At 40.1% G+C, this 12023-nt stretch overlaps 1 protein-coding gene across 1 annotated transcript in view; it reads left to right on the top strand.

Annotated features, from left to right (window-relative positions):
• The first annotated feature begins 11602 nt into the window (after positions 1-11602).
• LOC307130206 (uncharacterized protein) overlaps positions 11603-12023 on the top strand; it is a 35277-nt gene continuing 34856 nt past the window's right edge. The window contains exons 1-2 of the mRNA XM_079823150.1: positions 11603-11632; positions 11851-11902. Coding sequence (XP_079679276.1) covers positions 11866-11902 — 37 coding nt within the window. The 5' untranslated portion in view covers positions 11603-11632; positions 11851-11865. The remainder of the gene's footprint in view (positions 11633-11850; positions 11903-12023) is intronic.

Below are 12023 nucleotides of genomic sequence, written 5' to 3'. Positions count from 1 at the left end.
CCCACCCCTGGAAACCCGGGAACCACCCCGAGGAACGTGTCAAGGACCAGACAGACAAGGGAATAAAATACAGTTTATTTATTATTGTTAAAAGGTCGATGAATTGGATAAGTCCTAATTAAAATCTTCTTCTTGCCACCAGGACAGTTCAAGAGTCTACCGACCTCCCGGGACGGGAGGGGAGGGACGTTCGTGGCGGACCGGAGGCTCGTCGGAGGGGAATCGGGGGGAATCCCCGCGCCGTCCAGGTAGGTCACCGGGTAAGTATTCCTCTACGGGACTCAAGAGGGGAGGCCGTGGTCAGACGAACCCCATTCAGACTGGAACCAGGTAAGTATGCCGATGCGAGGGCGAAGCGAGTCACTGGGGTTACTCCGGAGGGAGGTACTCAGAGGTGGGGGCAAGCGAGCCACTCTCTTCTTCTTCTGAGCAGGGTAAAGGCTTCCAAATAGGCGTGTGGGGACCACCAGGCGGGGGGGGACACTGAGCGGGGCGCTCACGTCAGCTGAACACTGGGACAGACACAGCACAGTTTCGACGGTTCAACAATATGTGAAGCTTTTCAACTGATATACCTTCTCTCCTTTCAAACGGGGTCAAGACTTCCAATAGGGGCGTGTGGAGACCACCAGGCGGGGAGGACACTTTGGGCAGAACGCTCCACTTCAGCTGAGCACTGGAACAGTACAGCAAGGTCTCAACGGTTCAACAGTATGTGAAGCTTTTCAACTGATATACCTTCTCTCCTTTCGAACAGGGTCAAGGCTTCCAATAGGGGCGTGTGGAGACCACCAGGCGGGAAGGACACTTTGGACGGAACACTCGACCACCAGGCGGGGAGGACACTTTGGACGGAACACTCCACTTCCGCTGAGCACTGGAACAGTATAGCAAAGTCTCAACGGTTCAACAGTATGGGAAGCTTTTCAACTGATATACCTTCTCTCCTTTTGAACAGGGTAAAGGCTTCCAATAGGGGCGTGTGGAGACCACCAGGCGGGAAGGACACTTTGGGCGGAACACTCGACCACCAGGCGGGGAGGACACTTTGGGCGGAGCACTCCACTTCAGCTGAACACTGGGATAGGCACAGCACAGTTTCAACGGTTCAACAGTACACGAAGCTTGCAACTGATATACCTTTTCTTCTTCTGAACAGGGTAAAGGCTTCCAATAGGGCGTGTGGAGACCACCAGGCGGGGAGGACACTTAGAGCGGGGCGCTCGCGTCGGCTGAACACTGGGATAGACACAGCACAGTTTCAACAGTACATGATATATGAAGCACTCAGCACTAGCGGGGCCGGGTCTTTTCAAACCGGAAGTTGGGCAGTTGCTTTATCAAGACCCTTCGTTAGAGACAGCGGGTGGAAGACTGTAGGAGAGGAGTGCACGGCAGACTTCTATTACTTCTCCACACACAAATTTCACTTCACAGCACAAACCGTGTAAATCTTCACTTCAGGCACTGCAATTCCACTCGCACACCGTGCATTCGGGCCAGCACTCACCCACCGGTCTTTTCTCCCACCAGATCGGATCTCGTCCTCGATCAGGGCTTGACTTTGCTCCGGGAAAGCAGAAGAATGATGCAGCGATCACCACATTCGGCAAGGAGAGGACAGAAGTTGGAGACAGATCATTAATTCACTCTGTGTAATAGTTCACTCGTGCCAAACGTTTTCCAAACTCTCCACACCACTTCAGTGTTAGTGCATATAAACAACGGATCAAATACTCATCACTTGCATCTTTCTCACTACGGACGATATTCCTCAAGTCTTCGCTGCCAAATACTTCACTCCTTCCTTTCCTCTTCCACAACTCCAATCTTCCCCACTCCACAGCCCAGCCTCAATAAAAAGAGCAACCCGCTGACAAACACAGCATCATACGGGAGGAGATCCACACAACAGTCTGTTTTCTCTCAGTTTTTAAAGCCTCATCTCAATAGGTGTCCCTCTCACAGCGTTCTCTATAATTGCCCCACACCTGCTGTCACTCAGGCAATCAGCCCCGCTGCCATGGCAACAGATTCACAGGGCATAAACCGGAGGTTCACTGGAAAATCCTGCAACAGTATTCACCAGGATCTTAGTCCCGTTCGGTTTGTTTTGTCACCCCGTGACACTATACTTTCATTCCTGCGTAGTAATCAAGGAACTTTGAGCCGTACCATGGATGCAGCGGCGCAATGATATTGTGTAGTTCTTGAGTCCCTTCGGGGTTGAGTCCCTTCGCCTATTCCCCGATCTAGTTTATTTTCTGGTGCACCAGAAAAGGGCTACTTCGGCTAATAAGCCTTGGAGACCTAAGTATTACAGTGGGGCTTCCCTGCCGGCACATCTCCTCGGGCCCCCATTCCTCTATCGCATCACGAGCGTGCTGAGACTTTGTTCGTGGGTGGTTCATGTTCTCTCATGAGGCTTGAATGTTTAGCGCGCTGTGTGCCGTCGAGCCTGACGGCCATGCTCACTTTCTCACATGCCTGCTGGTAGCTTACAGATGGGATTGCTGGTCCTAAATTTTTTTTTTTAAAAAGGGCCAGCGTTTCATTTTGGGTTCTGGCAGAGGACATATGTCAATTGCTGCATCGGAAAGAGGGCTGTTATGTGCTGGTAATGATAATGCTGAGTTTCCCGCAATAAAAGTGTGTGCTCATGCTGAATCTCACCCACATTCTGCCCCAGCCTGGAGTACTCACATCTTTCAGCTGCTCGAGGATTTCACCTTTGGAGAAAACTGTTGATTTTATACTCGAAAAAATATAAATATCACTATTAAAAATTAAGATTACCCAAGAATGAATTGCATTGCTAGCCCACCCAAACATTTACAATAATAATTATATATGTATGTATGTATGTATGTATATATATATATATATATATATATATATATATATATATATATATATATATACTTAATTATATATTATATTTTATTTTTTTACTGTAAATATCGTTTTAGTTAAACAAGCAAAATGCAACTTGTTGTCATATGACATAGCGATGCAGGAATACACACTAGACAAATGCAGCTTATGTGAATACACATACATTTTCAGTCAAGCAATGAATAAATGCATGAGTTAATAAAATATTTTATTTACTGACAACAATAGGAAACATGAATAAATGAGTAAAAGAGTGAATAAAAGTAAACATCACAAATTAATAAGTCACCAACACATGAAACAAAGCTTTATTCAAACTTACTGTTCAAACTATCACACATTTACAGGCGGTGAACCCCACATCCTGCCATCTCCACACAGCTGTGCAAATTCTGCAGCTTTATTTAAATGAAGCAGTTGACCACCATCAACACCTTTGTCTGTCCCAAGGGTGTAGCCCAGCCCCCGGAAAGCGTGGCGCGGCCATTGCTAACCAAGCCATCACCTGTTGTTAGCATCCCATTGACTCCCATTCATTTTGGCCTCACTTTGACAGTGAATATCTTTACATCTGAGGCATTTAAAGACTCCATTTGTCCATTGTTTATTTCTAAACAAACATGATAATGTATAAAAGGCTCCATTACCTTGTATCTTACACTATCGAATGCTTTTTCTGCGTCCAAAGCCAATGCTGGTTTAGACGTGGCATAAAACATAACATTATCAGACAGCTGGCGACCAGTAATAAAGCCTGTCTGGTTTGGGTGCACTAGAGTCGTAATAACGGTTTTAAGTCTTTTAGCCAGTATGGAGGTCAATATTTTGCAGTCCAAATTTTGAAGCGCTATGGGTCTATATGAACTGCACTTTGTAGGGTCCTTTCCCTCCTTATGAATAACCAAAATTATTGTCTCTTTCCAATTTGGTGGGAATTCCCCCCTTTCAAATGCATAAGCATATGCTTTTTCTAAAATAGGGCTTATATCGTCTACAAAGGCCTTATAAAATTCATTACAGTATCCATCCGAGCCCGGACTTTTGCAGTTTTTTAACCCCTTTATTGTTTCTACAATTTCTTCTCTCATAATGGGTCAATCTATAGCTTGTGACTCTTCTTCTGATAGCTTTGGCAGGTTTATGCTATCTAAGTAGGCATCAATTTTTTCAAATTCTGTACATTTGTCTGTATTTGAGTACAGTTTCTTATAAAAAGTGGCAAAAGCTCCCGATATCTCATCTGGCTCCCGATATCTCATATCTCATCAGCCTACTGTTTTTGTAAAATATAGGCTAACGATTGTGTCAAAACCACGCGTCTGTGTTGCGCTGTTGAGCAAATTACCGTATAGACCCGAGGAGAAGCTCGTAGGCAATCTTTTACTGTCTATGAGGCAATCGGGGGGACGTGGAGGCATAAACGCAGATAGAGATGTTGTAGATCCTGCTTCATTCATCAAAAGTTGCTCCTGCTCACTCTCTCTGTCTCTGCAAGATTCGGTGATTCAGATTTTATGTTGCACAGCTACTAGAAGATTTGCCACTGTCGGACAGGCTGATCACGTCACATCTACGTCGTCAAGCTCAGTCTGAGGCTGCGCACTATGCTCAGCCATCAGGAAGTAAGTGCTCCTAGTGTGACTTCAATTCTCTCGCTGTGTCCATTTCTTTTACTGTCTATGGTCTGTCCTAGCCGTCCATCATGTCCGCCCTGAACCCCACAACCTTGAAGCAAGAGTGAGAACATGTGCGGGACAATCTGACTGCCGCTGTGTCTGCTCCAAACATCCGTGTGCCTGCTCTCCATCAGCATGACTACCTGTAAAACATTTAAACAGATTCAAACTTTTACAATTCATGTTGTCTGTATCCCATTTCTTGCCATATTTAATTTAATATTTTTACAATTACATGCTATTTTTATTGTAGCCTTATGCCTTTTGTGGTTTAGTGGGCAAAAGCACTGAACTGATAAGCAGAAGGTTTCTGCTTCTACTTCCGTAGCCGTCACCACCAGTGTGTCCTTGAGCAACGCTCTTTACTTTACTACGCAGCCAGTATTTTAATACTATTTCGGCTCCCAGCATGCATTGCGGCATGAAGCATGTCACCATTGTTGAGATTATATGCTGATACTTGATGTCTGTGTTCCAAAATACTTTTTTCCCCGTAATGTATTTTAAATTCAGAATGTCTGATCTGCTGCAACAAAGTTTTACTGGTAAAATATTAATAAAAAAAATATTCACTTTTGGCCAAAAATTCAACATCTAAACCTGTTAATTCTTAAAAATTTCTGTTTCCAATGGACAAAAATGGACAACTACAAAAGATTTGTTACAGAATAGTTGCATCTCTCCAGAAAACAAATAATGTCAAGTTGACTCAGCTAAACATGTTTTGTGTCACAGACAACTTATTTTAAGTTCATGTAACTGTTATTTACAAAAATAGGGTCAATAAGGAAAAGCTAGAGGAAATTTCCCAGAGACGGGCACAATTTCCCAGCGTTACCCAATAGTCATGCTGGGTGGGTCTTGCAGGAACAGCAGTGACTGACCTTTGCTGCCGGGAGCCCTGACTCCCACTCCAACATAGGAGTGGTCCAGTGAGCTCAGGCAGGGTGCTGGAAGGGCCAGTATCCCTGGCGTGTTGGTAGGGATCCCAATTCACCGGTCAGTTCCGACATACGCCGAACGTGATCGACTGAAAGGGAACATCTCGTTTACATTTGTAACCCTCGTTCCCTGAAGGAGGGAACTGAGACGTACGTCCCGTCGCCAGGTGCTGTGCTTCAGCTGAAGGCCCAAATCACTTGTCTCGGCTCCTCAGTTGAAAAGCAATGATGCGATATTCCACTTACCTGCAGGACGGTGCATGGAATGCATGAACCGCATGCCAATGTCCATTGGCTCGTTTTTAATCACTCGAAGTAGATTGGTCTCTGAAAACAGATCCCAATTCGTTGGTCAGTTCCGACTATCGTTTCCGTTCCCTCCTTCAGGGAACGAGGGTTACATACATAACTGAGACGTTGTTTTACACTGCCAAGTGGAAAAATCCAGCAAAACGTGTGGGCGCATTTCTCGGGCTCTGGGGGTTAAACAATCAAGTAATCTTGACTAAATATTACTAGTTTAGTCAAGAAACTCATAAATATAAGTTAGTATAACATATATATATATATATATATGTATGTATGTATGTATGTACATCACAAATTTCAATACCGTGATAATACCGTATACCGTGATAAAAGCTTCAGCAATTAATCGCAACATGAAAACTTGATACCGGCACATGCCTAGTATATATATATATATATATATATATATATATATATATATATATATATATATATATATATATATATATATATATATATATATATATATATATGTATATATATATATATATATATATATATATATGTATATATGTATATATATATATATATATATATATATATATATGTATATATATATCCACAAGCAACTCCAGTCCATCAATTAATGATGTGAAAAGCTGTGTTTGTAACAAATGAATCTATCAAGCCATTTTAACTTTAAAATGTTGCCATTATAATGCTATAATGATGATAATGCTTCCTCTGTTTCAGAACTGTTTTGGACGGTTTTTGCTTGTAAATGGTGCTTGATCTGTGGTTATTTCTCTTCAGAGTCATAATAGATTAAACAGTTTAAAGTTAAAATGTCTTGATGGATTAAAACATTTTCACAAGATGTTAATTAAAGAGCTGGAGTGAGATTGGAGTCATGTGGTTTATTGTAATGTTTTAATCAGCACTGTTTGGATTCTGAACACATTTCACTGTAGAGGCTTCATTGGTGAGTAAGTGATTTAATCCTAAATGTTACGATGACAAACTCATCGTAAAACTAACATAATATAATTTTGCTTTGTACTAACTGTTGTAGTATGTATTATAATTGTTTTCATAATTTTGTAATTTTTTTGTCAATTAGTAATTCGTTTTTTTCATTTTTGATTTTGTTTCTTTGTCTGATCATTGAAACTGGATGTGAAAGTGTCGATCTTATTCAAGGACACCAACCTTCAGCACCCCAACTCCTTGCATTTGACTTCCTCTATTGGGATAATACTTGAAGGCCAAGTACTGTTGATGGACAACACGTAGGATCTCCCACAAGCAATGTTTCTTCATTTGTCTCATTTACTCATTAGACCTGAATTACCAAAAATGCCTTGCAAACACTTTTGATTTCATACAGCATATCAATGGGGCAGAATGCCCTCAAGCTGAAGGTATAAAGTCTTTGGCAAAACCAGATTTTTGGTTTAGAAAAAATGTTTGTCTCATTGTTGCAGACTTGGTGTCAGCATGTTTAGTATTGTCAGCTCAGTACATAATAGTATATTGTTTCTTATTCCATAATCCATTAATGAAGGATAAAAAGTATGTTTAAATTAAGTGCACAGAGATTTACAATTGATGTAGTTAGTAATTGTGTCACCATTACAGTATTGTGTACTGTATTTCATTAGTATTGTGAAATTTTTGTCAAAGATATAGAATATGTTGTTCAGTATGTTTTATTTCAGCTCAGTTTGATTGCCCAAAGCTTAAACAGTCAAATGTAATAAGAACATAGTTATTGTTACATTTACATGATCACTAAATTTTAACAATGTCTGTCAGACTAAAAAAAGTATAATGTTTAACTTAAGTTCACAGAGTTCTACAATTCTTGTAGCACAGTAGTTTATGTGGGATATTGTGACTACCGTTACCACCTTTACAGTTCTGTACAGTCTGGTTGTGTCCCAATTCCATTTCCATTACAGCAGTAATTTCATTAATATCATGACATTTTGGTCAATAAAGAAATTAAATATGCTGTTTGGTATGTTTTTTATTTTTTTATTTTCTCAGTTTGGTATGTTTGCACAAAGCTTACAGTTAAAAATAAGAATTTTATAATTGTAATTTATAAATCATTTCTAAATTAGTTGAGGTAACTTAAATATGTAAGTAAACTTAAAGGGGTGGTAAAACACATTCTTTTGAAGGCTTGATTGTGTTTGTGGGGTGCACTGTAACGTGTTCATGCTTCGTTTAAAAAAAAAAAATCAATATTTTTCATATATTTGACCTTTATTCTACACTGCTCTGTCCCTCCTTGTAAAACGGTCTGATGCTTTCCGGGTTGTATGAAGCCAGTCCCTCAAAAATACGCAATGGGCTCTGATTGGTTAGCTGGCCCAGTGTGTTGTGATTCGCTCACCGCAGTGCACGTTTGTCGGAAACGTCACGCCCCTTCCCTTCACCGGTAGACTGTGCTTTGGTCAGTATTAGAAACGATGGCGTCAATAAAACCATACCAATCTGAGCCCGAATCAGACCCAGAACATTTTAGTGAAGATGATCGAGCAGAACCTGTTCATTCCTCAAGAGTAAAGACTGCGGATCTATAGTGATCGCTACTGAATGGCACTGTTACTTTTGTATTTTTAGAACGATTATAGCCAAATATCTGTCACAATAAACTATTAAACCAAAACACTAAACACTGGCTTTACTAGTAAGTTAGCCAAATCACACACAGAACCATGTTTAGTAAGCCTGTAGATAAACAACACATAAAAGCTCTAATCAAAGAATCATTTACACTAATGCCAAGTTCGCAGTTGAGATTTTAACATTAGTGTTTGTAACGTTAGGTGTTCGTCGGATAACGTTAAGTATGAATGAGCATTTAACAGACTGGTTTGCAGAACAGTGTTGTCATCTGTTTACTTCCTTGCTACAATGTACAACCTATTACAGGAAAACACATCGATGAAAAATAAATCAGACTTACAGGTTGTGGCCCGTAAACAGCTTCTGTTTGTAAATCCAGCTTTCAGGACAAGCCGTTGTGCATATCCTGTATTGAACTCGCGAACATTGTGGAAGTTTTCCTCCGTGAAATGTGCTGCGGGAGGGAGCCCTGCGCGCGTTGTGCATTCACACACTGGCAGTGTTTGTCTTATGCAGCTGACGTTGTGCAAATCCGGCATTGATCTCGCGAAGATGGAAGTTTTCCTCCGTGAGATGTGCTGCGGGAGCCCCGCACGCGCCTGTTCCCTTCTGTCTCATACACACGTGCATATAACATGCTGTATGTTAAACGCTCTGCAACGCACCCCAGTCCCTATCAAGGCTGAACAAAGCAAGTACCCCAGACCTGCAATCCGGATGAATATACCAGCGTTTCCTCGGCATCGCGGCAACAACACTCCAGCCTAACTATACCACAACAGCGCCGCGATACAAAATGGCGCCCCCGACCCCCCTATTTAATATTGGAGGAGGAGGGGTTTATGTAAATATTGAGCCTGGTGATGTCACCAACCCTGGAGGAATGTGTGTAGTCGCCTGCTGGCCGTTTGCTGTAGTTCTTAGAAATGGATTTCTTTAAAAGCAAATATCTCCCTTTGCTTTAAACTTTGAACGTTGTAACTTTGCAGATGTTGTTTATGCTCAAGCAGCAACATTACACGCTAGCTAAAGTTAGAATAGTGAAATCGTGGTTTACCACCCCTTTAAAATTAACACCAAGTTAAGTGAACTGAATTGTTTAAGTACATTTTACAAACACCAAGTTTGGTGAACTTAACAATTTAAGTACAGTCAACATGAGCACCAAGTTGAGTGAACTTAATATACAAGTTTTGGGAGACTCCATTACTCAATTGAATTGTGGGAACGGGTTTACTAAAATCAATTGAGTTCAATCAACATATTAGGGTTTTCAGTGAATTTACACACATTTCTAAGTATAAGTGAAGAGTTCGGTTGCAAAACGCGATAAACGCCATTTTTTGACATTTGGGTTTTGTTATTGGAAATCACTGTTTAGATGTACCTTAATCTATGTGTGAATTGCTGCCATTAATAAGATTTAAAAATGTACATTTTAAGTCTACTACAAAATGTTTTTTTTCACAAAACGCGATATCCGCCAGCCCAGTTTCTTTACAAAGTGCGATATAGAACGTTCTGCTGCGCGAGCTCAGGATGTCACGCGAGGAGAGAGTCACCGCCGGTGAAGTGCTCCGAGTTTGCTCAGTGATTTAACGATAATATCAAAACAGAAAACATATTTTTAAAAAGAGGATTCAATAGGCTAACTAAACGTTTACCATTTAATTGTTTGTACTGTAGGCGAGCTGTCAGTCACGTAGGCTACGTCACTGATCAACAGCTGTCTGTCAGTCAGAGAATCAAAGCTTCAGAGTCAAGCTAACGTTATGGATTCGATGACGGATTGAAGCCGGTTATTCCAGCTGCTGTTGGGAGAAAGAGGAAGGCATCTAAAGAAAATCATCAAAGGGAGAAGACCAAACGGGCAAGGCATTCAGGGGAGGGAAAACATTCAAAGATGAATTGTGGTCATCGTGCGACCGCGAGTAATGTTGGTCTGTGTCATGCCGACAAACTGTCAGATGAAGATGTAGCCTTCAACTTCACAAAAATGTATAAAAACGCTACAAAAGTGGACCAGGATAACATTGATTCACTAGCTTTTCTTAATGGTATTACAGTAGTAGAATATAGCCTAAGGTGGATATATAGCGTTTTGCCAAAAAAAAAAAATAATAATTTTATGTTGTGTATGTTCTGGCCAAAACTAACTCGGAATCGTATTATTATTAATCAATCTTTGTATATACTATTCCATATATTTATGATGTATTGTTTTTTTAACCAATTTAAGATGTTTGACAATGTTAAGATAAATATGTTGCATTTTGGCATGGTTTTTGACTTATTTATGAACTATTTATGGACATAAAATTAAATAAAAAATATCCTGGATTTGAAGAATATTGTGTCCCTGGCCTTCACTGAGCTCAAGTAATAGTTTAATGTACAAAAAATTGTGAATGAACTTGACTGTTGATGTCTTAAATAATAATGTCAATAACCAACATTTCTCAAAATGGATACATCTCATTTTGCAACGAAACTCTTCAAGTACAAGTTGGTAGATTCCACACTTTGCGTGAAACTGTTCTTACGCACAAATCTGTGCATACACACCGTTGATAAATGAGGGCCCAGGAATGTCTGCACGTGTCTCCGCGACTGGTTGCCCTGCAAGAGCAGGAGGATTCTGACTGCTGATAATTTGTTAGTAGGATCTGCTTATAGGCTACAAAACGCGGACCAGTTCATTTGTATCTAATACCCCTGAAACATGTTACTGGCAGGCATCAAAACTTTCAAAAAAAATTAACGGAATGCATTGTAAATGCTATATTTTAGTGATTTTAGGATGCATTTAATGTCTCAGCAAAAAAAAACGTACTTAAACAGAGTGCAGGCTGATGTTTTCTTCTTTTTTGCATCTAGGGTTTAAATTATTTTAAAACAAAATGCATCAAACACCTTACCCCAGTTAAAGTGGTAATTGGTGGAGCTTAATTTCTTTTTATATTAAGGGGTATTTGTGGTCTAGACTAAGCAAAACAGACGTATTTAGAATAAAATAACACTTAGTTCCATCTCTGTTACTCTCTATACTATACGGTTTATTAAGAGTGAGGGTATGTTTCACACTTCCTCTTATAGAATCGTTCTTGCATAGCGAACTGCGTTTTTGGCTTTTTTTTTCTCATTGTTTTTTTTTTTTTTTTTTTTGCATATTGCAATACTAGATCTGCTCGTTCTTGCCTTTTCATTCCAATCGAATGAGATTGCACTAAGAAGGTAAGAAAAAAGGGGTATATTATATATGATGTGATTTTAGTGATTTTTACAAAGTGATTTTAGGATGCATTATATTTAACAGAAGACTTGATGTCAATTTCTATCAATTTAAGCCCACACTATTCTTGATTTGGTGGTCAGTTTTTGAAAATAGTTTTCACTTAATTTTGAAATGTTATTTTTTCTACATGTAAAACTGCTGTTTTGATTTCACCTAGGGCTAACCCAGGAATATGATGAGACCTGTGCTTGTTCAATTGCTTTTACAAGGTACAGAATATGCTATTTTGTTTCATTCTTCATAAAGTAGGTGCAGTAGCTTTTCTTAGATTATTCAGTGTCTTTTTTTCCGAAGATTTCTGCTGTCTTTTCTTGTACTGCCTCTTGGTAA

The sequence above is a fragment of the Gobio gobio genome (assembly GCF_949357685.1).
Source record: "Gobio gobio genome assembly, chromosome: 8".
Lineage (NCBI taxonomy): Eukaryota > Metazoa > Chordata > Actinopteri > Cypriniformes > Gobionidae > Gobio > Gobio gobio.
Note: the sequence above shows the minus strand (reverse complement) of the source record. Positions and strands in the feature narration are given on the sequence as shown.